Source organism: Choristoneura fumiferana, chromosome 29 (assembly GCF_025370935.1).
Source record: "Choristoneura fumiferana chromosome 29, NRCan_CFum_1, whole genome shotgun sequence".
NCBI lineage: Eukaryota > Metazoa > Arthropoda > Insecta > Lepidoptera > Tortricidae > Choristoneura > Choristoneura fumiferana.
The window spans coordinates 8,960,875-8,988,581 of NC_133500.1; the positions used below are offsets into that span (position 1 = coordinate 8,960,875).

Genomic DNA, 27,707 nt, shown 5'->3' on the forward strand with positions numbered 1-27,707 from the left:
ACGTAAGTTGATATTTCGAAAATGTATATGCAGGTCAGGGTTAGTATACGTAACTTAATAAAATGAGGTCTACATGAGTCAGTGAACGGATACCTATTTTATATTTATAACTTTTGAAAATGGAAAGAAAGGTTTATTTTGGCTCCATAAGTACCACCTAAAACTAAGACTAAAACTAAGTTACTTAATGGCTGACATATTATATTTTTACGTTTTCTACCCTCATGGCTCCGCCATTTTGGAATGTTTGTTTGTTTGTAAAAATATAACCAGCCTTAACTATTTTTTATTGCGTAGGACCCGTCAGTACCACAAGACGCGGCGACGCGCATGCGCGAACTGGAGATGATGGTTGCGGCGCTCAGCGGCGAGAAAGAGGAACTGCTCAAAGACAGGAACGACAATACGGAAAAGTTGAGGCTACAGGTCAGTTGTGCTACCATATAGATGCGTTTCCACCAATGTAATGTAATGTGCAAGGAATGTGTTTTTTCATCACACTTGCTCGTAAACAGTGTCGTAACATGCAGGCTACCTTGGCTTACAAATAAACATTTTACTCGCAAATGTGATGAAAAACATTGTATGTCGCACGGGCGGTACTAGAATTACGAACATCGACTCATTAAAACCCTCAGTCTTCGACTTCGGGCTTCTAATAGACTCGTTCGTAATTCCTTATTTACCGCCCTTAAGACACAATGTACCATTCATTAACCAATAGAAACGCTTCATTTACACATCCTCGCACGGCGCATCTCTAGTGACAGCTGAGCAGAGCGAGGCGAGGTAAATGACGCGTTTCTATTGGTTCATGAAAAACACATTCTCGCAACACATCCTCGCACATCTCTGGTGGAAATACAGCTTTATTTGTGAACCGAGCCGGATGTTTAGAGATTTAGATTAGAGGCCAGAACAATGAAGAGAGAGCAATGAAGGAATGGAGGTCTTTGTTAGAGGCCGTATAGCGTATGCATTCTCTATCTCTTTCTAACAGCATACTATACCGTGAGACAAAGAAACAAAACGATTATGATACCGAATGCGTTGGACAATAAGCTTGAGGTTCATTTAGCCCCTTTATATTTCAAGGCTGTTTTTATTACACTATCTATATAAAGAAAGAAGACATTTATTCACGTTCGCAAAGACAAACAAATACAACAAAATTAAAAAAAAAAACACTAAACAGCAAACACAAATAAAAAAAAGGAAAATACACGATTTTGTGTGTCCCCGCAAAAGTGAAACGGCCGCTGACTCAGCATTATGTATTATTGTATTCATCATCATCCCAGCCTATATACGTCCCACTTCTGGGCACAGGCCTCCTCTGAACAAGAGGGCTTGGGCGATAGTTCCCACGCGGGCCCAGTGCGGATTGGGAACTTCACACGCACCATTGAATTGCTTCGCAGGTTTGTGCAGGTTTCCTCACGATGTTTTCCTTCACCGCAAAGCTCGTGGTAAATTTCAAATGTAATTCCGCACATGAATTTCGAAAAACTCGGAGGTGCGAGCCGGGGTTTGAACCCACGACCCTCTGTTTGAAAGGCGATAGGTCAAACCACTAGGCCACCACGGCTATATTATTATTATAGTTAAAAAAATATTTGTTTCCAGGATAAAGAACTTAAAGATGCGCTGTCGCAACGCAAACTTGCCATGACGGAGTACAACGAAGTGACAGAACGGCTGGCTGAACTAAGGCAACAGAAGCAAAAGCTGTCACGACAGGTATGACTGTTTTTGTGAAGGCTAATAGATGTTGTTATTGAACCAGTGAGCGAGTATGTGGTTAGGCGTAGACGAGCCTACTCTTTGTTCAAAGGACAGACAATCTACCCATAACAGGTTCATCATACAGAGCTAACAATTTCAGCTCATTTAGGGGCTGTTTCACCATCCATTGATTAGTGTTAACTGACGGTTAAATGCGATACCGTCTCCGTCTATTCGAACAAAACAAATAGAGACGGCATCACATTTAACCGTCAGTTAACACTAATCAATGGTGGTCTGAGTGGAGAGCCTTGGGGGAGGCCTATGTCCAGCAGTGAACGTCTTTCGGCTGACATGATGATGATGATGATGAATGGATGGTGAAACAGCCCCTTAGACTTCAAGTGCCTGCAGGTGGTAGGACCTTGTGCAAGGTCCGCCCGGATTGCTACCACCATCTTGCTCGCTAATCCTGCCGTGAAGCAGCAGTGCTTGCATTGTTGTGTTTCGGCGTGGAGAGTAAGACAGCCGGTGAAATTACTGGCACGTGAGGTATCCCACCTTAGGCCTCTAGGTTGGCAACGCGTCTGCAATACCCCTGGTGTTGCAGATGTTTATGGGCGGTGGTGATCTCTTACCATCAGGAGACCCACTTGCTCGTTTGCCATCCAGTCGTATAAAAAAAAAAAAAAAAAGCACCAGCAGGTGTTCCGTCGTATTAGGGTAGCGACGAAGACGACGTTCAAAAATCCCTAATTAGTTTTTTTTTTGTAACGTACGACATCAAGCGAAGTAGCGAAACGAATGACATTTCTAGATTCAACTCTTTTTATTTTATTTATTATTATTTCCTCTAGTGGAAAAGGCAAAGGTTGAACACCATTACAGCCAAATTTTTCAGTAATTTTTTTCTTCTTTTTTAAGATTCAACTCAATATGAAATGTCGTTTAGCGTAACACTAGACACTTACGCGCTGTCCGTGTCCGTCCTCCTTTAAAATAAATATTGAAATCAACCACAACAATTCCGAGTAATTATTATCCGGTTCGAAGGACCATAAATGTAGTGGATAGGACTGTATTTAAAATAAAGGCGACTGCTTTTGGCAAAATCTTACTTTAATGTCAATTAAAACAAAATCTACTCCCGTCACAAGCCCATAGAGAAAAACTAACATAAATACTATGTATAAAACCTAAACTGCAAACCTCCACAGATTGCTTTCAATGCCTTTTCCGAAATCTCTACATTAAGTATTAATTGCCACATTTATCCATATCGATAAGTGGTCGTTTCCCATCAATACGATCATAGACAATCTAATCATTGCAATGGCAGATATTTTTGAGGGTATTCATTCGTTTCTTCGATTATTGAAGGCAATCTTATTGAAAATGATATTTTTCAGTGGTTACTTGGTTGATTTCAATACTTTGTGAGTTACTTTAATTATACAACAACATTTTAAGTGATGGTTATTGTGTAATCCGAGAAAAAAGCGTGACAGTGTCTTCGAGAAGTGTTTGTTTACATGACAAGACACGGAAGGATGAATAGACTTTAGCTACGCTTAATATCTTACATAATTTGTTAATTTGAGGTGCGCGACAAGGAGGAAGAGTTGGAAGTAGCGATGCAGAAGATCGACGCTCTGCGGCAGGACATACGCCGGTCGGACAAGGGCAGGCGCGAACTCGAAGCGAGATTGGACACTGCTATATCGGAGGCCACTAAGGTAGTCCAAAATCCTATTAAGGTCTTCTTCGTGACAACTTCATTACGTTAAAATAACAGAATAATACAATAAAATCAGACGTGCTAATTTTGCCGCAAAATATAAATAATCAATAATTCACTATTAGTCACCTCTCGTTAAGTGCCTGAAAATTTCCGGTCACATTTCCATCCATCCATCCATCCAATCATTCATTCACTCATCCATCCATCCATCTAATCATTCATTCATTCATTCATCCATCCATCTATCCATCCACCCATCCATCCGTCCGTTCGTCCACCTGTCCAACCATCCATCATCCATTTCGTAACCTTGATATGTATTTTTTCTTTCTCCGTATTTCCGTAATGTCACGAATCTGTCTTTCTTTTAATTTCGATTCTGTCATATAGTTTGAGTTGTATGTTTGTAAGTTTTTCAATCATGCAAATGTCTTTTAATTTCACATGTCATCTCTATCGTTTCAGGAGAGAAAGCTGAGAGAGGAGACGCTCCGTTCGTCGCGGGTGGAGGCTGCCGGGCCTCCCGGCTCCGCCGCCGCCGACGTTGCCAGGTTACAGGCAGAAGTCGACGCGCTAGAGGTAACAATCATTCTATACTGGTCTATGGCATACAATCTATGCCAGTATGATAAAGAGTTAAACTTTGTCTATAAGTATATTCGACGACAGAACTTAAAGCCACTGACGTAGCTCGGGTTGCCAGACTTAAGTCATCATCATCATATCGGCCGTAGGACGTCCACCGTCGTACTGAGGCCTCTCCGCTGTACCTACAGTTGCTAGGTTGGAAGCAGCCTGCATGTCTCGTTAGTGGACGTCCTACGTTGCGATTACCGATCCTAGGTCTCCATTTGAGAACTTTTCGACCCCACCGGCCATCTTTTCTTCGTGCTATATGATCTGCCCATTGCCACTGCAACGAGCTAATCTGCTTGGCTATGTCGGTGACCCTCGTTTTTCTGCGTATCTCGAAATTTCTAATTCGATTCCGTAAAGAAATCACGAGCATTGCTTTCTTCATAGCGCGCTGTGCCGGGAGCGTGGACAGATTGCTGGCAAGTTGTTGTGAGAAATGTCCGCTGTTCACGAGAGACAAATGAGAGAGCAGAAATTCATTCCTAACACACGAGAGAGTCTGTTTCATGCGACCAAGTGGTGGCAATAATGTTCCATGATGTTTACTTATTTTATTTTTATTTTAAATTATACATGGCCTGTTCCAGTTGCAATACAAAGAGTCGCTGGCCCAACAGCAGGCGCGATACAACTCTGAAATGGCGGCGCTCAGGGACCAGCTGCACGAAAACGACGCGCTCAGGAACGTGCTCAATAGAGAGGTTAGCCTCAACCAAATAACAGTACAAAACAATTACTGTACAGTAGACTCAGATTACGGCGGTTTTTCACCGGTGGATAGATAGACTCATGAGTGACCCTGTTGCATTTTTACAAGCGTTTATTTAGTCTGCCCTGTTTGTCTATTGGGGGTAAATCTTGGAAGCTAAATTTGACTCACTTGCTGTGGCTTGAAATTGAGGATACTTATGTAAATCTGGTGACATTACAATAATCTGGCAGTGACATCCTGGTCCGACCAGGATCGTCTCCGCGGGAAGGAACTCCTCAATGGTTAATGGCATCGACTTGAAATTTGGTACGAAAATGTAGTTAAGCTAACAATGCAGGTAAAAAATATATTTTAATACAAGCTTTTTTGCTGACTGTACTTTTACAGTCAGCAAATAAGCTTGTGTTAAAATATATTTTTTAACAAAACTTACACTTTCTAGTTATGGAATTGTTGATAATTTGTTGATAAAATAACAAAGTCAAGTTAAAGCCAAGTTGAGAAAGACGTAAGCAAGCAAATGAACTCAATGAAGAAAGTGATGAAAGCTCAAGCAAATAAGACAAGAAAAAAAAAAAAATACAGAAAAAAAAAAAAAAAAAGCTAGAAAAGCTAAAGCTTGTTAAAGAATAATATGCCTTGGGCTCGTGTATGTGATACACTGGGTTCGATTCCCAGGACCACTGTAGATACAATTAAGAAACAAGTTGTTTGTCAGATGGCGGAGAACGGCCGGCGGTGGCAAGCGGAGCGGAGGCAGATGGAACAAGAACTTGAAGAGCTGCGTGCCAAGCGGGACACTATGCAACATTGGGAGACACAGGTGGGTCACAAAGTATAAATATATTTGGGGTATTTTGGTGTAAATCGAGAATGAGCCTTTTTGGAAATATGGTGTTTTGGGCCTAATTTCTTATGAGAAGAAGGGGCTTTCGAAATTAGAGTGTATTGACTAATAGTGCGTTTTGGGACTAGTGCATTCGCCACCGGAAAGATATACAGGACCAAGCAAAGGTCGGTTGCCAATTGTTATATTAACTAAACTTTTTAAATTACCTTGTAGCTACCATGGCGAAATTATTAGTAATATACAGGATGTCTCTGACTATGGAGATGGTACTAACACATAACTGAGTAACTTTTGTTCTGAAACTTTTCGAAAACATGACCAGTGTTCATTTTATTATAATATCATTTGGCACTGGTGCAAGTCGATTGCCTTGATGTATCACAACATTATACTAAGATCCGTTTGTTGTAGATCGCGGACATCATACGTTGGGTGGCGGATGAGAAAGAAGCGCGCGGTTATTTGCAAGCGCTCGCTACCAAGATGACGGAAGAGCTGGAGTATCTTAAGATTGGTGAGTTGTATTTTGTAGTTGAAACCGAGAGACCGTAAGACCGTTAATTGTGTTAATATTACAAATCTTTTATGGTACTTTAGGGTTTTTTTGTACAAATCTAGATTTTGACTATGACTGAGATCATTCTGAATGATTTAGAATCAATGTTTTTAAGACTAAATTCTATGGACATTCTAGTGGTTCTTTTATGGACACTCTAGGTGTTTTTATGGACATTCTAGGTGTTCTTTTATAGACACTCTAGGTGTTCTTTAGTGGACACTTTGTGTTTTTATGGACTCTCTGGGTGATCTTTTATGGATACTTTAGGTGTTTTTATGAACACTCTAGGTGTTCTTTTATAGACACTCTAGGTGTTCTTTAGTGGACACTTTGTGTTTTTATGGACTCTTTGGGGCTTTTATCTTTAGGTGGGCCGGGCACTCGGTGTTCGCAATGGAGGCTCTTTTATGGACACTCCTGCAGTCCTCGTTTATGGACACTCCAGGTCGGCGTTCTTTGATCACCCGGGTGTTTGTTCCAGCCAGATGAGAGATACCGCGGCAGCAGTCTGCGAAGGGCTGAGTCGACCCGGGCCGGCGCTGCACAGCCGTGAGGATACGGCGCAGGTCGGCGGGGCTGAGTCGGACCCGGGCCGAGCTGCTGCACAGCCAGCAGCCAGAGAACTCGGGAGCAGCAGGTGCGAAATGAGTCGGACGCTGCCGAGCTGCTGCACAGCCGAGATACAGGCCAAGCAGCAGGTCGGCGAGGAGCTGAGTCGGACCCGGGCCGAGCTGCTGCACAGCCAGAGGTGAGAGATACGGGCAAAGCAGCAGGTCTGCGAGGGGCTGAGTCGGACCCGGGCCGAGCTGCTGCACAGCCAGAGGTGAGACAGATACGGGCCAAGCAGCAGGTCTGCGCGGGCTGAGTCGGACCGGGCCGAGCTGCTGCACAGCCAGAGGTGAGACAGATACGGGCCAAGCAGCAGGTCGGCGAGGGGCTGAGTCGGACCCGGGCCGAGCTGCTGCACAGCCAGAGGTGAGAGATACGGGCCAAGCAGCAGGTCGGCGAGGGGCTGAGTCGGACCCGGGCCGAGCTGCTGCACAGCCAGAGGTGAGACAGATACGGGCCAAGCAGCAGGTCGGCGAGGGGCCGAGTCGGACCCGGGCCGAGCTGCTGCACAGCCAGGGGTGATACAGACATGTGCATATATGTGGTGCATAATATGCGCCAAACGCGCCAGCTTAACTTAGCCACTTAATACCTTTTTTTATGGATCTAAAGGAAAACTAGACTTAGCGTATTAGCTAATAAGCTTTTACAGACTTATCTCAGTGAGTATGAGTATGTATCTTAGTCAGTATAATGTCTAACAAACACGACCAGTCATTTTGTCACTGCGTACGGTTTTTCACTTACAGTACAAAAGCATCCATTGTGTCTCTTACAAACACATTAGCCTACTAACCTAACTCTTGCTTCTCGCTTTGCACTCTCGACACGTCGCTGGGGTCGCCCGGCGATCAAATGATATTTCTCGCGATAGAGAAACGCCTCCAGCAGCGTTTTCAGTTCGAGATCTTATGTTTCATGCGAGAGATTTGGCCTTAGGGAAAAACCTCTGAGCCGCGCCATTCCGTGTACGTGTATTTATGATATTGTAATTTGTAGGCATGATAATGACAACGGAAACAGATACAATTTGACACGACATTGTCCCAACTCAGCGTGATATCGGCCTTCTGCCACAGTTTTGTCTTGAATCTTGCTGGTTTTTCATGTTTTAAATAGTGATACATTTATATTTTTCGTCCAGGGAACTGCTAGAAACGCGGCAGAGGCTCGATGCGCTAGCGCATGACATGAAGCGTAAGGAGCAGCACATACGAGAGATGCAGACGCGGCTGGACGCGCCGCACCAACCTTCCAACTCCTGTGAGTATATTGCTATTGTACATACACTACCACAAAAGATTAGGGCATATACTTATGCGATTAAACTACGTTATCGCTGAAAGCTATATATTTTTACACCTAATTTAATAGTTACACCCGTCTGTCTGAGTTGATGTAGCTCCGCCCGGCGGAGCTCCTTTTTTAATGTTCTTTTAATTTTCGATGTCAATAGCTACCATATGATCATTGAACGTTTTTAGAGTTACTTAAATTGCTGGTATGTTTATTTGCCGGATAATAACTTGACACATTGTGTTTAAAAACTTTGAAAATGAGGTTTATTGAGTTTATTTTTTTCAGTGGTAGCTTTTACAATTTAAATATTTTATAGGATTTTATCTTTACAGCACAACACATTATTACGTTAAATATAATAAGTTTATTTAGTGCACCTTTTCTTTTTGTTTTCGTTACATGTTCTCCATCCCATCCAATACAAAAAAATCTTTGCCCATATATGACGTAACCGACCTTATTGTCAAATGGAATTGGGCTCCCACCACAAAGTCCAACGTCGACAACGGCGGAAAAAACGAAAATAATGTGTCTATGGCTCACAAATATCTATGGACTTTAATCTTTTTTTAACTCTATGTGAAAAAAAAAATGAAATTGGAACTGTGATTTGAAATTCCAAAACGTTGTTACTCGTTGTTTATTATTGGTTTTTATTTGGATACATTTACGTGTTTCTTTTGTATACGGCATTTATATTTTATAACGATTGTATTACACGGCATTTACTTTTTTTAACGTTGTTACTGGCCGCGGCCATTGTTTATTAACCCTATTGTTTATTTTGTCTATGGTTTCGGATGGATCCTGCGTTGTTTGTATGACAGTTCGGACATGGTTGAGACCGTACATCCCCCTTTTTATAGGGGTGACGTCGTGCCTATGGGGGGTTGCTATACTCGTGTACCACCATTTGTACGATTGACATTGTCAGTTTTAACAGTTGTAGCATTATTCTGGCGGTAATTATTTAAAAAGGTGGTTTTAATCAAAAAATCTTCAGTATTCCTTGAAGTACGATTTTTTTATTAGTGAGAGATTATATTGATGTTGAATGTACTTTTAGTTTAAACATGTATGACCTATGTTTCAATTGGTTGAAATTATACATAGCGCCTACTTGTACAAACGTTGCTTCAATTTATTTTAAGCGTATCTTAATGTTTAAAGAAACTTTAGACTTGACAATTTAATTAACTTCAATGATCTAATTTTAGCAATAAAATTTATACACATGATTCGATATATTGAGGTAATGCTACACCTGTGCGACGTTGGACATAATTTTTACCCTTTATTTGTAACACACTATGCAGTTTTAATTTATTTACTTATATTTTATATACCCCAATATTAGCGCTCAAAATTTTCTTTATAAAAAGAATCTCCGCTAACGAGTAATTTCTAGTCCGTTATTAATACTATTTTCTAGTCCCGTACCAAAGATTTAGCTCTCAATCATTCGAACTAGTCATTTCGTGATTTCTATTTAAATTAAGTATTTGATTCGTTATTAAATCTTTGGCGTACTGCCCGTATTGACCTTTCAGACTACTAAGTGGTCGAGTTCGATTCCCGCGTATTATACAGCCAGCAACAGAAATGGATGAATACACGACTACTTCTAAAGCAGGGCTTCTCAAAGTGGGGTAATTTGACGGTAGGGGGTTCGCGACAAGGTTTACGTGATGATGGCTGCAAGACTGACAAGATGATTAAGATTGGTTTTTGGAGTCTTTTTGTATTTTTTATTTCAACTCCAAAGTTACTTATTTGTTGTTGTTTGTTTCAGTTTGTATTTTCGTTGGCAAGACGATTCTTACCTATATTTGTTACCTTTTATTGAAATAATTAATAAATAATATAGGTACATTATATTATGATGATGATTGAAATAAAAATAACCTTAGTTTCTCCAACAGTCAATTTTATTACTTTCGGTTCGCTGTCGTCTAGAAACTTTAACAGGGGTACGTGGAGCCATCAGTTTGAGAAACCCTGTTCTAAGGTAATAAGAGTGTGTAGATCATTTTGAGCAACACAACGGCTCATCTACTCCTGCTGCTGACTGTACATATTTATTTGAAATCGGATGTTTCATATGAGCGTCAGTACTTAGCCGTTTTTGACTCGAAAATAACGTTTCAAACCTTAAAAATTATGAATAAGAATATCTTCGACACAACAACGCAGGATTTATTTATTGTTTAGTTTTAAGTTTATATAGATTTTAGAATCTCATTTATTTTCATTTTGTAAGACTGTAACGTCAATAAAGTACTACATTTTTATGTGCATTTACAGTGCACAAGTACGAGAGTCTATGGTCTTTTGGCGTTTTTTAGTTGATTAGTCAGCATCAAATGGTTAACTGGAAGAGATCCCTTTAAGGGACAAGTTCGCCTTTGTACATCTCTTTATCTTGTTAATTGTAATTTTCATATATTTTATGTCCAATGAATGAGTTACAATACAATACAAATACTTTTATATATAAAACGGTTAGGACGTAAAGAATATGAAATATGAGTCACTTTTTGAGTCTCTTAGAGACTTTAGACACTGCGTGATGGAAAAGTAGACATTTTTTTTATTTCATTAACAAGTTAAACTGTTTCAAATGGGCAAATTGACGGCAGAATCAATTAATCATCTAGTCCTTTCCGTATAATGTATTTTTATGTGTATCGAATATGTGTAAATAAATGTTTCTCTCTCTCTCTCTCTCTCTCTCTCTCCTTTACTTTTGTTTTTATGCTTTTTTTTTAAATTTATCTTATCACAGTTATCACCACTTTGATATTATGATGCTGGCTATATCAAACTTATTTTTTAACGCGCTTCTGTTAATTTCTTTGCATTTATGTATTAATTTTGCTATCCCTTTCCAATTACGAGATACATACGTAAATAATTGTCTTTTGTGAAACTGGTGTACAGTGCTATGTTGTACATAATTAAAGTTGTTTTATTACTTTGTTGTTTATTTTTGTTATAAAAAAGTTGTCATAAATCTATTTCAGCTTGCATTCAAGTTGAATCTTTTGTGCGTCTCTGAATCTTTTTGCATTTCGTTTTATATTGTGGTTTTTTTTGTCCCGTTGGGTCAGCGAAGCGTGAGCGTTACTTCTAACGGGTGTGGCCAGTAATACGAGGAAAAAATTAAAACTTAGATCGTTCTCGTCAAACTAAACAACATTAGTTCAGCGACTTTTAAAAATAGTAGTCTTTGAATTTTCCTTTTTTCATACAAATTAAATACGCCATCCTAAACGTCGCATCAAACATTTTGTTTTACCATCCATTGATTAGTGTTAACCGACAGTTAAATATGATGCCGTCTCTGTCTATTCGAACAAAACAAATAGAGACGGCATCACATTTAACCGTCAGTCAACACTAATCAATGGATGGTGCAACAGCTCCTTAATCTCGTATTTTATTTTCACCATAAACGGGCTAAATAAATTTATGACACTTATTGTACCCTATGTTGTTGTAATATAAGCTCTATTGATATACAATTAAAGTAGTAAGTTGTGCGCAAGCAGCCAGGCAAGGATCTACGAAGTCGTCAACCTACTGGACCGGGAAGGATGAAACTGGTTCGTTCATTTTTAATAACAGTAGCACACTTTTTTACCTTTCTTACTCTACATACCGCCTTGTTGTAGGTTCAAAAGGTTGGTATGTCGTTATTTGAGTAATTAATTTTGATAGCTCTCAATTTATGTGTCGAGACATATCACATGCAAATTGGTAGGTACAGATCCAGTAAATAATGTTTTGCCTTCGTATTTCGTCGGATAAGTTCGTATTTATCTTGATTTCTTAATTAGTTTCAGTAAACTTCAGTGAGCTGGTTGAGGAAGCAAGATAAATATAATATAAATTTTCCGACAAAAACGATCGCAAAACATTCACTACATCTGTATCGTAATGTTTTTTTATTTTTATTCGACTCGATGGCAAACGAGCAAGTGGGTCTCCTGATGGTAAGAGATCACTACCGCCCATAAACATCTGCAATACCAGGGGTATAGCAGACGCGTTGCCAACCTAGAGGCCTAAGATGGGATACCTCACGCGCCAGTAGGTTCACCGGCTGTCTTACTCTTCTCGCCGAAACACAACAGTGCAAGCACTGCTGCTTCACGGCAGGATTAGCGAGCAAGATGGTGGTAGCAATCCGGGCGGACCTTGCACAAGGTCCTACCACCTGCAGAACATGGAGAATACATAACAGATAATAGTAGTTAATGTGACTGTTACATAATTAGATGCATTTATCGAGTTTTTAAAGCGTAGTTGTGTACAATTGCATTGTTTTAATATTCAGACATATTATAAACAAGACAAGCTAATCTTTGCAACAAGACAAACTTGCAACAAGACAAACTGAACATCAAAGAAATGGCACTATTTGAAAACTTTTCTGACGCCATTAAATAATTTCCTCAGAAGTTGCGTGCTTGCACAATGACAGCTGTCAAAATAAAATTGTTGTAGCGTTTTGATGGAATATAAGTGTGCTACCGATTATTTATTTAAATCTCAAGTATCAGTCCTCATAGAAGTAGATTTTTGTATGTGATTGTGCATTTGTTTTTGCCCTGGCAACATTGCCTGTTGTTTTCTTTTTTCACACGTCTACAAGAATGACAGCGGGCAATGTTGCGTTTTGGAGGTGTTAGTTTATTTATGTTTTGTGCTGCGCCCTAGATTATAGTACCTACTCTATGTTCCATATGTAAATACGAGCAAGTGTGAAAGAAACTGAATACATACGCCATCACCGTTTTGTAGAAACCTATAGCTTTTTTGTAGTTTTTTTTTTTTTAGTTATAAGTGGGTTATGATTTTGTTATATTTATTTGTTACAATAGCTCAGTGATAAGGATGTAAGAGTTGTTTTTAGAATATGGGAGAAGACCAGTTGTTTCAGTGTTTTTAAAGATTTAATAGACATATTAACGAGAATTTGGGATAGCGTTGTGTAGTGGTGTTTAGTTGACTTAAGAAAATCCTTTATCACCCCAAGGTTTAATGTCAGTTATGCCTTAAAACATCAAAGGCTTTTTTTCACTTAGAAGTCAATGTGGCAATCAGCCTTATTGTTATTAAGGTCACAGCTCATTACAGCCACCCGGCACCCGACCAGCACCGCCTCGCCTCGAGCGGTTATTATTCTTCATATGGATTTGTATGGGCATGCGATCGCCTCACTCGCGAGGTTGCCACTCGTGGACGGCGAGTGGACGACTCGGTGACAGCCCGCTGCTCGCCGCCATACTGACTATTAGGAAATTCGTGGACCACGCGAGGTCCACTCGTTGTGGACCACCTGTCGACAACGAGTGCACGCCGAAAGTCGAGGCGGTACTGGTCGGGTGCCGGGGGGCTCTAATGAATTGTGATGATACTGATGTAGGAACTGTCACAAAGAAATGGTAAATAACTTACTTCGCCGACTATAGTTACCATTGGCATACCAACACAGTATAAGTAACATAATTAATAATAATTTTCATTACGTTCTGACGTTGACTTATTTGTTGTTTTTATAATCGCTAATTTGAAACGTGACATTAGTAGCACCAAAAGGTACATGACTCAGTTTGTTTGAGCGCACATGCGCTCACCCACCACGTCGTCCAATGCTTAAGTTTGTCGCCGATTTTACGTGGGTATATTATGGCTTTCCAATTTCTTGATAATATGTCTGTCTATACGCAAATCTTCTCAACTGTATGTAAAATCAACAAAAAAAAAATTGTAAAAACATTGATTAAATCTTAATGACTTTTAATAATCTAACTTTTAGCGTAGATATAATTTATTCTGTATTAGTCCTCAAAACAGTGATGGTTGCTTCTCATTTGACATTTTTCCCTTTTTTTTATATCGCTTCGCTTTTGCTTGAGCTTGTTGCGGCGGCATGGATGTGACAATCGTATCATCACACTCAACAGGCCCAAAGGCACATGTTTAACGTCCATTTAACATGCCCATGACAGTTAATGAGGGTTTTCACGGAGGCGAAATATCGCTAGATGGCGTTAGTATCGTTGGTCCGTTTGACGTTTGCTCGTGATTGGCTCATTTAGTTATTTAAACAATGGGAGACACTCTTTCCCGGCCCGGATAACACCGACATGGAAATAACGGCCCTGTTTTTTGTGTACACGCCAATAGAAACTGACAGGAGCTTCTATGGGCGTGTACACGAAGAACAGGGTCGGTATTTCCATCCCGGTATTATCCGGGCCGGGAAAGAGTGTTACCCTAACCAATCACGAGCAAACGTGAAACGGACCTCACGATACTAACGCCATCTAGCGATATTTCGCCTCCGTGAAAACAAACTTAACTGGCTATAGGTACCTACATCAATGTTAAATTGTTTTTCTAGTTTTGAAGACTATAGCAATATCCAAACTAGAAGTCCTTAAAAACACCATTGTTTAGGTAAGCATTGTTAGAATTTTGCTTACGTTTGCTGACAAGGGGGAGGCGGAATCAAAAATTACTAAAATTCTGCTGACGTACCGTAAACTGCTTCAACATTGCCCTCTGGCCCCAACATTGCCTGATTCGATTTAGTCGATAACTTAGCATCCTTTAGGTTTTTAAACTATTATCCCCCCCGTAATAATAATTCCCTTGTAGGTAAAAGCTTAAAACCTATAAGAGTGCTAAGTTATCGACTCTAAATCGAATCAGGCAATGTTGGGGCCAGAGGGCAAAGTTGAAGCAGTTTACGGTAAAACTTGAATAACCCCCATGTTGAAATGGAAGGTATTCCACAAGGCCAGCCTACCCCTACCAGAGCAGTCGTGATGACGAGTCCATTCAAACGCCACATAACGCGCTGAGCGATGGTTTTCTTTAACACTTGTTTGTATTAGTTATTGACTAATCAGTTATGTAATAAAAGTTTGTCAAATTTTAAAACTTAAGGACGCTAATCACTATTAAAAGGTACTAGGTTTTTGTGTGTATGAAACTTGTGAGTAGCGACTTATTTCTGTTTTGTTGATCTGAAGTAACATAGGACCTTGCTATAAGTGAATTAGCGAAATCACGAGTCCATATAGTCAGTTTAATATTGAAACTATTCGCTTTTTAGCTAAATTATACCATTCTACACGATATAAAACTGGCCATGGTTTATTTATAAAGTTACCGATAAAGTTACTCTCAGAGAAATTCGGGTGACACTCTTTACCGGACGTACAATACCGACATGATATTTTGTGTACACGCCCATAGAAACTCTTGTCAGTTTGACACCAGTTTGTATTGCCGTGTACACGAAATATCGGGCCGGTATTTCCATGTCGGTATTATCCGTGTCGGTAAATAGTGTCACCCAAAACCTCATTGGTAATGTAGATTTAGATAAGGTTAGTGTACACCTGATACTTTGTGTGGGCCATTATTTTTCATTGTGTATTTGTTGATCAAATCAGGGCTTGCTCTATGTGGGCTCGTGACGTCATAGTTTGTAGTGTGCACTGTGTTACCGTCCATTGTGCATGTCTATTCTGTACTGGAATAAATCCCTCTCTATTTGTTAAGGTGGTGTAAATAAAAACAAATTATTACATTTTCTGCAATCTTCTAAAATTGAGGAGGCTACCCTCGGTATCGTGGCAAAGTAGTGCACTCACTGTTAGATATCGTTACGCTATGCCCTAGCTGTCAGTGAGGGTTTCTTCATAATTGAAATATCTATAGATGGCGTTAGTGTCGTGAGGGCCGTTTGATGTTTGCTTCCGATTGGCTCATTTAGTTATTTAACCAATCACGAGCTAACGTCAAACCGACCTCACGATACGAGCGTCAACTGGCCTGTCGCAGGCACGGCTCAGGATGACTTTGTCCACAGTGCCATGTCGTCAGCCTACAATTCCTAAATCGTCACCTTCCTAACTCGTCCACTTTATGATATCGTCCATATTCCATTTTGTCTACATTCCTATTTCGACCACATTGTCAACTCGTCCACTTTCTTTTATAGACCACAGTACTACTTGGACAGCAGTGCCAACTCGTCCACGTTTACCAGACGTTGTCTCGCAGATATGATCAATTTAAGCGTTTAAATAGCAAAATATCCCGAGAATAATTTCCAAAAAGCCCCTTTTCAATAATCATTTATAGAGTATTTATATTAGTCTGGATAATGAACGATGCAATAATGTTGACGAGTTAGCACTGTAGTCGAAATAAGACTGTTGACGAGTTGGGTCTGTGGCCCACGTAAGAAAGCGGACAAGATAGGAAAGTGACGATGTGGGAATGTTGGCGAATCAGAACAGTAGACTGTATGAGAATGAGGACGATTTAAGAAGGTGACAAAATGGGACTGTGGACGAAGTCATCCTGAGCCGCAGGCACCCTCATTTTATTTACACGTATAAAACACCTTAATAGATGGAGCGAAATAAATTTATGTTTTTTTTATTTATAAAACTGTCCGGCTAGCCCTGTACTGACTAAATACCCTGATTGTTAAGTATTATAACGACTAAATTGTATTGTTGAACATTTAATTTTAATTATGTGTTGGTTTTGGTATGGGGTGCGCGACTGCCGATGGTTGGAACTGGAATTGAAATAAATGCTACAGGTTTCGATAACAAACCATTTATACTTCTTCTTACAAGTAACTTTTTGTATTACTTTTAGTTCTATTTCGAGATATCGGTCAAAAAATAATAAAGTGAATAGTTTCGTGCGTTTTTTAGCCATAGGGCTCAGGAACTGCTTCTTACGACAAAAAGGTGGTATTTAAAAAAAAACACTAGTTATTTATATCATCTGGTGCACAATGTCTTACGCTACACAAATGGAGTAAAAAACTTAAAAGTTTTTTTTAGAGACCGCCTTTTGCCGTAAGAGGGCAGAATTAAACGCTTGAATTGTTTATTTGTTAGCTTCAATCTTATTGTTATTTTACAATAAATTTTATAATTAATACCAAATTTCAAGGCAATCCCTAACTCTGAAAGTGGATGACAATCGACACGTACCTATTAACACAAGTTATTAGGAACTTGTGAAAATGGGCACAATTTACAAGTCTGACAAGGCCATTTACAATTTAAAATGACCATCCACAAGTTATTCGTCTGACAAGGCCATTTACAATTTAAAATGACCATCCAAAGTCGCGCATCACCAGATTTGGTTGGGATTGGTTTATGTGTTCCCCTCTAATATCTAACCGGTAATCTCGTGTCGATCGGCGGCTAATCGAGGTGTGATATTCCAGTTCTCGACCGGCCGGCGTCCCAGCTCAGCTATCTCGATCAGTTCCTGAGCGAGGCGCCGACGGAGCGGCATTACGACAACGTGCCGCTTGTTAACAACGAGGAAAAGGTTGGTAGATGCAGCATATCGTAATAATGACAACCAGTGTGATATCCTGTCGGGTAAAGTTTCAAATAAAGTTGAATAACCCGCCTTTGGGCAGTAGGGTATAATCGTTTAATATATATAATATGCTAGTGTTCTAAAAATCTAATTAGTCCTTCGGTTAGATTTTCAAATTATATTCAACACGATTTTTTTCAAATTTAAATAATTTATTCAGCAAATAGCCCGCAATGGGCACTTTTATACGTAATTTTTTAAACTAACAGCGCTTTGAGAAATACCATCATCATTGCCAAGAAGAATGCGCCGCATGAAACTTGGCAGAAAGTCATTTTTTTTTTAAATAAAATAATTACAAATAAAATACTTGAAAACTACAGTATACAATTATAGGAAAAATTACAAGAAAAGAAAAACAACAATACAGTACAGGGATGTATGGGATCTCTTAGTTACAGAATTAAAACTAAACACTAACTATATCTACCTTCAGTTGAAGAGTAAAATGCTTCCACCGTCATAAATAAAATAAGAATTGATTCTGAAATATACATTTCAGGTCAAGTAACCATTAAGCCTTTGGATTCCGAAGGCAAGCAAGGATTTCTTTTGTCAATTAAACAAAACATGATGAGGGTACAGCCAGTTAAAGTTCGCAGTCCGGACTTCCACTCCCGACTTTCATTTAGTATTTAATTATTTTTTTTGACTGGCGGAAGAAAAAATAAGTGTCCAATATTTTCTGGTAATCTAATTGACAAACTACCTGATTAGAATAATATTTTTCTTAGCCAGATAACTGCCCAATAATCGGTGTAACTATTAATTAGACTAGCGTTTTGATCGTGTAATCTACAATTTAGTTTGGGTTAGGTTACATTTATTTAATAAAAATCCTGTACAGTTGACAATTTTGCCCATTATTCTTTCAAAATTTATGTTTGATACGATCTCCTCTGCCGCCTAGACTCCAAGACTATGCCGGAACTCTGCCCAGTTAATGTTGAGACAGAGAGGCACCCACTGTTAGAAATTATTACGCTATGGTTCAATTAACTTTTTTTTTATCTAGAAGCCTCGCACCTGCAGTAAATATCAGACCGATTGATTATCGCCGTATTTAAAAGAAAAAAAAAACTTTATTGTATTTCAATATGGGTATCTACGTCATTTTATACTGTATCTTATTTTCCTTTGCCTTTTTTTTTTGCTGTATTATTTATTTTCCGTTTCGCTTTAGATGTCGCCGCAGTATCGTTACGGCCGCGTACAGCATTGTTGCAATGCGCAGGTACGCTTACCCTCGCCTGTATGTCTGTGCATGTTTATAAGCTGAATTTGCATGGGCACGGCTAGCACAAACTACCGCGGGTGGCACTGGCAGTAAGCGCGCATTTAGCATCATAATTGTTGCAAGGGCCATTACATCACATCCATCCATCCCAGCCTATATACGTCCCACTGCTGGGCACAGGCCTCCTCTCAGAACAAGAGGGCACACATCACATATAAAAAAAAAATGAGGACTGCATGTTTAGACGGGAATAGAACCAGAACCGCTACCATGAGTTTACAGTGAGCGTACTCGATAGCGACGGCGTAAATTATTTGTAGAGGCGCTGTACAATTCTCCATACAAATAATTTACGCCGTCGCTATCGAGTACGGTCACTGTAAACTCATGGTAGTGGTACAGAGGTCTCAATTGTCTGTCGCATTCGGAATCATAATTTTTAGAGAAAGATACTGGGAATGCGATTGTGATTCCAAGTGTCTTAGTAGCTTGAGATTTTTTTGCATTGTTCGTTTTCAATCTTTCTCAATCTATGAATACACGATGCATCTGCAGCTCTGCAGATACATACTGCATACATATACATACTGCAGATACATTATGATTATGCTAATGTAGCTCTACATTATGCTTTCATTTGCATGATTATTGATTTATTAAAATGACCGATGTAATTTGTAAATAAAGCATGCACGTTTGTTTTATGGGTAATTTGCAACGCGGGTTTTTTTTATAATGGCAACGTTCTTTCAAATGCTAGAAAACTATCAATAAAAAACGAAGAGTGTTTTTGATGACTTTTACAACATAAGTGCGTTCATGTTTGAATATGTGCATTTTTGACATAACGACCAAGAAGTTGTATCCACTCACTTTGAAACTTTATCATTAAAAAATATCTCGTTAAAATCTCAATTATTTCCTCTGTGTCAACAAAACGCCAGAATCCCTCCCCCTAAAGCTAGGGACATACTTATCCCATTATGAAATCTGGACCCTGATATTTGTGTGCTTAGAAACATACTTGTCATACGCAATGCTACGTTTGAAAAGTATGTTTCTAAGCGTGTCCTTAGCTATATAAGCTGAGATAAGTGTGTCCCTAGCTTAAATCCGTGTCATAATTTATGCATGACTAGGGTTGCCACCTTTTTTTACAAGAAATATCTGACGTCTGAGAAGGGAAATAAACAGTATTTTAGAAAAATTTACAGTATTTTCTACTTTTAAAATTTAAAAACAAATTTTTGGGTGCTTCTTGCACAACTTATCAATTTAGTTTCATTTTTAAAAGCCTCACAGACCTCGTCAGAAAATAATAAAGGAGGTAAATTTTTATTGGCAGATTCTTTCTGAACCACCACTATTGTGACTATGCTGTAATGACTTAGTTTGTGCTTAGTGTTAGGCAATGTTGATGCTGAAAACAGTATTTTACATACTTTATTTTAGTTCATCAGTAAAAAGTATAACGTAGTGAAAAACAGTATAATACTGTTTTCAACAGTATAGTTGGCAACCCTATGCATGACCGCTAATGAGTCAGCATTGCAAGCCTGTAACATAACGGCATCTATCAGCAATGTATGACAACAGCGAGGTGTTTGTTTAGATGATGTACGGGTCGCAGCAGTCTGCCGCTCTCAGCGGCTCGGCGGAGTCCCAGGACGAGCTGGAGGCGCGCGCGGCCACGCCCGCGTCCAGCAAGAGCTCGCCCAGCGAGATGTCCACGGTAATACCTAACTGCTACTTTTTAGGGTTCCGTACCCAAAGGAACCCTATTAGTGAGACTCCGCTGTCTGTCTGTCCGTCCGTCTGTCGCACACAGGGCTCTATCTCTTGAGTCGTAATAGCTAGACACTTGCTTTGTGCAAATTTTAGGGATGCTGGCAACGCAAGGGTGAAAACTGCGCCTACTGCTGGTCAACCTGTGAAAGAAAGGAGCTGATGAATTAGTTTTTTTTTTTTATAAAATGCTGACCAAATATATAATTTTCAGGATCCATCTTTGGGACCAGTGGTGCCCGGCAAGCAGAAGCTGCACCAGTTCTTGGTGCGGACTTTCAGCAGTCCCACGAAATGCAACCACTGCACGTCCCTCATGGTAAGTTACGGAATGCAGTTTTTTTTAAATAATATTTAATGCATATTGGGGGCGATCTGGATGGTAATTTCGTTAGCAATATAAATAAATTAATTAATACGCTTGAAGTCGCAGCGATTGCCCGAATGTTTTTGTGTGCAGCGCCATGAGCAAGGAGCGGAATTTCTCATAGCAAAAATCAAACATCAAAGGGATTGAACATAAGTTTTATCGACTATTCCAGTTATCGATGTTATCGAATCGACTCTTCTTGTTACCGCCTTGTAACAATATTCTGTAACATTTGACCTCTTTGATAAGAGACTTTTATCTCCATATTAAAATAAAAAAAATCGCGTCAAAGTCGCATATTATGACATTTATGTCGCTTGAGTTTTTCTTAGTCATTCCCGTGTTTAAAATGGTTAATCCTAAAAGAAAAACGATTGACAAATGGATTAAAAAACATCCCTTACTTATTTACAATGAAGATTCTTCAACGATATACTGCTCTAAATGTAAAGTAAATTTAAAGCAGATCAAGCTCTTTATACTTTAATTGTAACTTACTTAAAAAGCGCTATTATAAAAGCACCTACTATTTCCTGTTTTATTAATTACTGAAATATTTATCGATAGTCGATAAAACTTATGTTCAATTCCTTTGACGTTTGATTTTTGCTATGAGAAATTCCGCTCCTTGGCCATGAGTCACAAAAATGACAGCGGACACTGCGGTCCGCGGTCTCAAATGAAGAACTTCGAAAATATTTGTGGCTGGTTGGAAAATAAATATTGGGAGTCGCTGGCGCATTCCATGACATCCCTGTCATCCCTCCCAATATCCCTCTCCCGAGTGTTAAGCACTGATATTGTTGATCCCTGAATATTTAATCGATGTGACCAAGATTGATCCAGCCTTGTTTGCCGCAGATCGGTCTGACGCGGCAGGGCGTGGTGTGCGAGACGTGCGGGCTGGCTGTACACACGAGCTGCTGCGCGCGCGTCGCGTCGCGCTGCCCGCTGCCCGCGTCGCGCTCGCGCCGCCCGCTCGGGATCGACCCCGCGCGCGGACAGGGCACGGCCTACGAGGGATATGTTAAGGTGAGTCACGAGGACCGGCAAGGCGTGGTGTGCGAGACGTGCGGGCTGGCTGTACACACGAGCTGCTGCGCGCGCGTCGCGTCGCGCTGCCCGCTGCCCGCGTCGCGCTCGCGCCGCCCGCTCGGGATCGACCCGCGCGCGGACAGGGCACGGCCTACGAGGGATATGTTAAGGTGAGTCACGAGGACCGGCAAGGCGGGGTGTGCGAGACGTGCGGGCTGGCTGTACACACGAGCTGCTGCGCGCGCGTCGCGTCGCGCTGCCCGCTGCCCGCGTCGCGCTCGCGCCGCCCGCTCGGGATCGACCCCGCGCGCGGACAGGGCACGGCCTACGAGGGATATGTTAAGGTGAGTCACGAGGACTGGCAAGGCGTGGTGTGCTGACCTGACCTCGAGGTATATCAACCCATTCGTTGCCGAGGAACGCCAGATTACGTACTACAGACAGTACAGTATGTATAACAGACGCCCATTGGCGTCCGCGGCATTATATTAGGGTCCACCAAGACGCCGATGGGCGTCAATAGCACTGAATGGGTCAAAAAAAAGTTGTTAAAAATTTAATTTTTAATATAAGCTACTACAACTTGGGGAGATTTGAAAAACGAGCCTATTCATATCTCAAAAAGCCGGCAACGCATCCATAACTCTTTTTTTATGGGTTTCTTTTTTTTGGTGGCCCGCCTGCTCGTTTGTCCCCAAGCATGTAAAAAAAACTACATTTCTGTACCAAATTTCAAATCGACGCCATTAACTGTTGAGAAGTTCCGTCTTGCGGAGACGATCTCGGCGAGAATACCAGGATATCACTACCAGAAGTACCAGATTATTGTATTGTCACGAGATTATCGTAAGTACCAATTGCAAAATTCAAGTCTATCCGGCTACAGGAATTAGTCAAAATTAGATTTAGATTGTAAAAAAACTGAACAGCGAAAAAATTTACACAATTTGTGCTGTATAACGTCGGTCGTTATTTTTTTTACGCAGGTACCGAAACCAGGTGGCGTGAAGAAAGGCTGGATGCGACAGTTTGTCGTCGTCTGCGATTTCAAACTCTTCCTCTACGATATTACGCAAGACAGGTAATAAAATATCTATCCTAAACTATTAATGAAACAAATGAATTTAGAAAAATAAAGACTGGTTGCAGCACTCATTGATAAATTTTATGTGACGAACAAATGTTTCCGTCTCTGTTTATTCGAAGAAACAAACAGACTAACTGTCACATAAATATAAAACCTAAAAATATTCTATGTTGATTCTGAAATTAATAAGACTGTACAATAAGACATTGTAAAAAAAACATTTTTAATTTAGGCGTTTGCTTACTGTTCTTATTATTTTTCCATACTTGTATTGACACTCGAATCTACACACATATTCAAGCCAACCCGACCACTGATAGCGGGTCATTCGATTGGAAAGATTGTACAGTCAGCAGCAGAATTAGATGAGTGGTTGTGGTGCCCAAAATGATCTAAACACTTATTACCTCGGCAGTAGAATCGTGTATCAGATCATTTTGAACGCCGTAGCATCTCATCCGCTACTGCTGCTGTACTAATAACCTGCGAGTTGATTAATAGTATTTTATTCAACTGTATCGTAATAGGGGTCCTTAAAACACGAGTGTGGTATTATGCGTAGCCGAGTTTCGTAATAGGGTCACATGAGTGTTTTAAGGCCTAATTACGTACAGTTGCATACAATATTTTATCTATATCCATATATTAAATCCTCTATCATGTGTTCCGCGAACCATTGAGAATGACCTGCATTAACTCTAACTAGGTAGGTATGTCTGCCCCACGAGCTGCGCCCGCGACGACCTGCTGCTGCACGTGGTCGTGCCCCCCCCCCCCCCCCGTGCTGTAATGATGTATGAAATCTCATTACGATACAGCCGTGTTCATAATAGAATCCAATGTCGTAATGCTGGTCATGGGTGTAGATAAAAGTATTGAATGCAACTGTTTGTTTCAGAAACGCGCTGCCGTCCGTGTGCGTGAGCCAAGTGCTGGACATGCGGGATCCCGACTTCAGCGTGGCCTCCGTGAAGGACTCGGACGTCATACACGCCAACAAAAGGGACATACCTTGTATATTTAGGGTAGGTTGCTTTCATACGAAGAATGGTGACGTCAGCGACCACCCTGTTGTACATAGTGCCACGAGAGTTGCAACTGAATGATTACACACACGGCTACATGACTGATTGCATGAAAGAATGAATGAAATGAATGAGTGAATGTGAAAATAGCGCTGTAATTACATGACATCTTGTGTGCGTAACGTCAACTTGGTGGCACTGCCTATACTAGATTTACGAAAACGTCAAAGTCAAAATGCCTTTGTTCAATTTAGACTAAGAAACATTAAATGAATGTCAAAAAATCTACCACTGGCACGCAAAAACTAAAAGGTCTCGCTCTATTTCTATTCGTTTTAGTTTGTCTCCTACGTTATTGTGCAAATTTAGGTGTGCATAGACTCTTAAATTATTAACCTTTTAACCGCCCCAGTCATCCAGTCGTGACAGCCAATGGAATGCCTCACATGCCACGGTCATCTATGACCAACATTCAACTTCATAATTAAAAATTGTCGTTGGTTTTTCTGTGGCGTACAGAGCCCGTAACTTCATTCGTAGTGTGGCGGTCAAGAGGTTAAGAACCTATGTATACCACTCAAAAGAATATAAGGGCCACTTGAATTTCACCGGTAAAAAGAAACTCGCTAATCCTGCCGTGAAGCAGCAGTGCTTGCACTGTTGTGTTTCGGCGTGGAGAGAGTAAGACAGCCGGTGAAATTACTGGCACTTGGGGTATCCCATCTTATGCCTCTAGGTTGGGAACGCATCTGCAATACCCCTGGTGTTGCAGATGTTTATGGGCGGCGTTGATCTCTTACCATCAGGAGACCCACTTGCTCGTTTGCCATCCAGTAGAATAAAAAAAATATGTTTGCGTTTTTAATTGAATACATTTAATTGGATGAAAATTACTGGTACAGTCACCAGCACCAATAACTGACACAACAAGCGTGCATAAATATCTGATACGACTTTATTCCTAGGGCCGGAAGGACGTATCAGATATTTTTGCACGCTCCGCTGTGGCAGATATTAATGCTGGTGACTGTACTTTGTTATGTTGTAAATAATTAAACCATTTTTAGACAAGCAATGTTATAAAACAATATGTTTATTAGCATAATATGAGTAACGTAAATAAAACCAATTTCCAGATATCAACGTCGCAACTGGAAGGCGGCAAGCGATCTCACACGCTCATGCTGGCGGAGTCCGAGTCGGAGAAAACGAAATGGGTGGTCGCCCTCAGCGAACTACATAGGATATTGAAGAGGAACAATCTGCCCGATAAATGCGTAAGTTGACAAGTGTGCGGCTGAATATATTTTAGAGCCCTTGCACGGGTTTAGGATGACAGTTTCATACATTAAAAAAAATAGGCTTCATTTTCTTTTCATATAAGTACGTTATCAAAATATTCAAGTTATGAAATGGTGGATTAATCAAGCACAATTTTAATTTTCTAGTAAGTTTTCTGGGGTATGTTTATTATTACATTGTTTGTAAAGTATTTATTGTACGGGCCAATTAGCAAACTACATATATACTAACTAGCCTCTGCCCGCGATTTCGTCCGCGTGGAATTCGATTATCCCGCGCTGTTCCCTCAGGAACTGTGCATATTTTCGGGATAAAAAGTAGCCTATGTCACTCTCTGGCCCATAAACTATTTCTATGCTAAAAATCACGTTGATCAACGTTTAAGTTATTGAGTATGGATCATAAATGGGTATGCAAGCAAGCATGTAATTATGCAAGGAATAGTGCAAGCAATCATGCATTCGAGCATGCAAGCAAACATGCATTCAAAGTTGCATTCTAGCATGCAAGCAAGCATGCAAGTGAGCATGTAAGGAAGCATGTAATTATGCAAGGAATAGTGCAAGCAAGCATGCATTCGAGCATGCAAGCAAGCATGCATTCAAAGCTGCATTCTAGCATGCAAGCAAGCATGCAAGTATGTAAGGAATAGTGCAAGCAAGCATGCATTCGAGCATGCAAGCAAACATGCATTAAAGCATGCAAGCAAGCGTGCAAGTAAGCATGCAAGTCAGCATGCAAGCAAGCATGTAAGGAAGCATGTAATTATATTATGCAAGGAATAGTGCAAGCAAGCATGAATTCGAGCATGCAAGCAAGCATGCATTCAAGCTGCATTCAAGCATGCAAGCAAGCACGTAATTTTGCAAGAAATAGTGCTAGTAGTAAGCATGCATTCGAGCATGCAAGCAAACATGCATTCAAGCATGCAAGCAAGCATGCAAGCAAGCATGCAAGCAAGCATGCAAGCAAGCATGCAAGCAAGCATGCAAGCAAGCATGCAAGCAAGCATGCAAGCAAGCATGCAAGCAAGCATGCAAGCAAGCATGCATTCAAAGCTGCATTCAAGCATGCAAGCAAGCATGCAAGCAAGCATGTAATTTTGCAAGAAATAGTGCTAGTAGTAAGCATGCATTCGAGCATGCAAGCAAACATGCATTCAAGCATGCAAGCAAGCATGCAAGCAAGCATGCAAGCAAGCATGCAAGCAAGCATGCAAGAAATCATGCAAGCAAGCATGCAAGAAATCATGCAAGCAAGCATGCAAGCAAGGATGCAAGCAAACATGCAAGCAAGCATGCAAGCAAGCATGCAAGCAAGCATGCAAGCAAGCATGCAAGCAAGCATGAAAGTGAGCATGTAAGTAAGCATGTAATTATGCAAGGAATGTTGCAAGCTCTGCTGCAAGCAAGCATGCAAGCAAGCATGCAAGCAAGCATGCAAGCAAGCATGCAAGCATGCAAGAAAACAAACATGCAAGCAGGCAAACAAATATGCAAGCAGGCATGCAAGAAGGCATGCAAGTGAGCATGTAAGTGAGCATGTAAGCAAGCATGTAATTATGCAAGGAATAGTGCAAGCAAGCATGCATTCGAGCATGCATTCAAGCATGCAAGCAAGCATGAAATTTTGCAAGAAATAGTTCTAGTAGTAAGCATGCATTCAAGCCTGCATTCAAGCATGCAAGCAAGCATGCAAGCAAGCATGCATTAAATCATGCAAGCAAGCGTGGAAGCAATCGTGTAAGCAAGCATGTGATTATGCAAGAAATGGTGCAGCAAGCAAGCAAGCATGCTTTTTAACACATTATTAAGTCAGCTCAGTCAGCTCCGCGGTTAGAATACAAAAACAAACTTTTGGTCATCCCTTGGGAATGGCAATTTTTTTCGGGATAAAAAATATCCTATTATTTATTCTGGACCTCTAATATGACGTATGCAAAGTTTCATAGGAATCGGTGCAGTAGTTACGGCGTGAAAGCGTAACAAACAAACAAACAAACAAACAATCAAACAAACAAACAAACTCACTTTCCCTTTATAATAGTAAGGATAAGTAGGAAGTAGGATTATTGCTTCAAATTACTTATAGATTCCAAGTAAGTCAAACGATAGCGTGATGTAGTCTACAGGCAGCGCCATCTTTTGGATGTTTTTATAAGTAATTGTAAGCTCGGTGCAATTTTGTGGGTTTCGAAAGCAAAATATTAATCGCTCGTGTGTCAATTTTTTGTAAACAAATATCTCTCTCTCTCTCTCTCTCTCTCTCTCAAATTTCCTTCCTATTAAATCCTA

General features: G+C 40.4%; 1 protein-coding gene across 1 annotated transcript in view; it reads left to right on the top strand.

Moving 5' to 3' along the window:
- Nucleotides 1–27,707, top strand: part of gek (serine/threonine-protein kinase gek) — an 83,691-nt gene that overhangs the window by 26,435 nt on the left and 29,549 nt on the right. Inside the window, 18 exon segments of the mRNA XM_074109510.1 lie at nucleotides 298–426; nucleotides 1,627–1,740; nucleotides 3,327–3,461; nucleotides 3,932–4,045; nucleotides 4,690–4,875; nucleotides 5,533–5,637; nucleotides 6,076–6,212; nucleotides 6,705–6,971; nucleotides 7,208–7,273; nucleotides 7,977–8,095; nucleotides 17,412–17,518; nucleotides 18,756–18,806; nucleotides 20,422–20,541; nucleotides 20,809–20,913; nucleotides 21,826–21,996; nucleotides 22,986–23,080; nucleotides 23,985–24,111; nucleotides 25,248–25,388. Coding sequence (XP_073965611.1) covers nucleotides 298–426; nucleotides 1,627–1,740; nucleotides 3,327–3,461; nucleotides 3,932–4,045; nucleotides 4,690–4,875; nucleotides 5,533–5,637; nucleotides 6,076–6,212; nucleotides 6,705–6,971; nucleotides 7,208–7,273; nucleotides 7,977–8,095; nucleotides 17,412–17,518; nucleotides 18,756–18,806; nucleotides 20,422–20,541; nucleotides 20,809–20,913; nucleotides 21,826–21,996; nucleotides 22,986–23,080; nucleotides 23,985–24,111; nucleotides 25,248–25,388 — 2,289 coding nt within the window.